The following is a 1,466-nucleotide window of genomic DNA, read 5'->3' on the forward strand; positions in this document are numbered from 1 at the left end:
AGAAAAAAAATTGACGAGTTAAAGAAACAGGTGAATATAACATGCATTCAACATACATTCATACCAGATGGCTAGTGATGCAATGCTAAAGTATTATGCATATTAATTTAATAGAGTTTTGGATGTGTACAATTGTGTATTTCAGAATTTGATGCAATTTGAGTACTAATTTTTATCGAAAGAAATTATCTATATATACGAATTTTAGGTGAGCGATTTAACAGCGACAAACGAATTTCTGCTTGATCAAAATGCTCAACTTAGGATGTCTGGCAAGCGGACTGCTAACGTGACAGCCGTAACAGTACCAGCTGTAACAATAACAAATACAGTCCCCCCATCTCAAGCACCAACACCTCAGCAAATGGTGAATGCAGCAGTTGCAGCGGGAACTCTGAGAACAGTGACAGCGAGTGTTGCCACTGTTCCCGTCAGCATTGCAACAGTAACTCCAGTTTCAATTGCTGCTGTATCAATGGCTCCTGTATCAATACCACCACCAATTGTTACAATGGCTCAGCAGACGATAACAATGAGTGGATCTGGACCACAGCCTGCCAATCAACAGCAACCCAACTCCCAACAATCTGCAAGCTTACCACTATCAATATCTGGTGCTACAGCACCCCTCGTTTCTTACCCCATCATGACTCAAGAGCTCAGGCCTGTGTTACAATGAAATTAAATAACAAGCGTATTCACAAGGTGAATTCAAATCTATTACATATTTTCATTACAAAAAGGGACACAACTGTTAATGAGACATCTCAAATACTATTTTTTATACAAGTTCTGAAATGATCTTGTGTCGCGGTGAGTGTGCACCCTATCTCCAAGACATTGCAATACTATACTCATAGAAGGGTGGGGTAATATGGATACAGTTTTCAAATAATTTTTTAAATTGCACAGGATATTGCCGAAATTTCATTTCGTTGATATTAGAATGTATATTAAGCACTATCGCTAACATGAGACAGTGTCTAGATAGTCTTAGGGGGAGGAAAAAACTCTCCAATGGACATCTTAATTCCCCTCGATTTGGATATATTCGTGGAAAATTCATTTTCAAATTCAGTTCAGCAGTTGAGTGGTAAATGGGAAGTTCCGCTATGTAAGAAGTTACAGATAAAATTTCCATTTTACACCACCCTTCCTGCAGTTTCATAGTGTCTGTATGAAGGCATGAGTACATTTGTCTCAAAAAACAGTTCATACAAATGTATCATATAGATTTTTCTACAAACCTACTCTATACATAGCTATATGTATTGAGAAAAACGGTAATTTCCAAAAATACCTCTGCCTTTTTATGAGTGAATTAAAGAATATGTTCTAAAGCTATAATAGTATATTCATATACAATCACGGAAAAGTGGTTTTGGGACTCACAAGTTAACATTATTATTTCCTCAATCTTCCACTGGAAGGAGACCTATCAGGCAACTTATCTGCGGTTAGATTAA

At 37.0% G+C, this 1,466-nt stretch overlaps 1 protein-coding gene across 1 annotated transcript; it reads left to right on the top strand.

Annotated features, from left to right (window-relative positions):
- Nucleotides 1–6: 6 nt before the first annotated feature.
- LOC105273010 (zinc finger CCCH domain-containing protein 10-like) lies at nucleotides 7–1,460 on the top strand (the record flags this gene model as incomplete). Its single annotated transcript, XM_011315246.1, has 2 exons — nucleotides 7–30; nucleotides 209–1,460. Coding segments are annotated over 2 exons (495 nt in total), but the record flags the coding sequence as incomplete, so codon positions are not given.
- Between the last annotated feature and the right edge of the window lie 6 nt (nucleotides 1,461–1,466).

The sequence above is a fragment of the Fopius arisanus genome, unplaced genomic scaffold, assembly GCF_000806365.1.
Source record: "Fopius arisanus strain USDA-PBARC FA_bdor unplaced genomic scaffold, ASM80636v1 scaffold00623, whole genome shotgun sequence".
Classification (NCBI taxonomy): Eukaryota; Metazoa; Arthropoda; class Insecta; order Hymenoptera; family Braconidae; genus Fopius; species Fopius arisanus.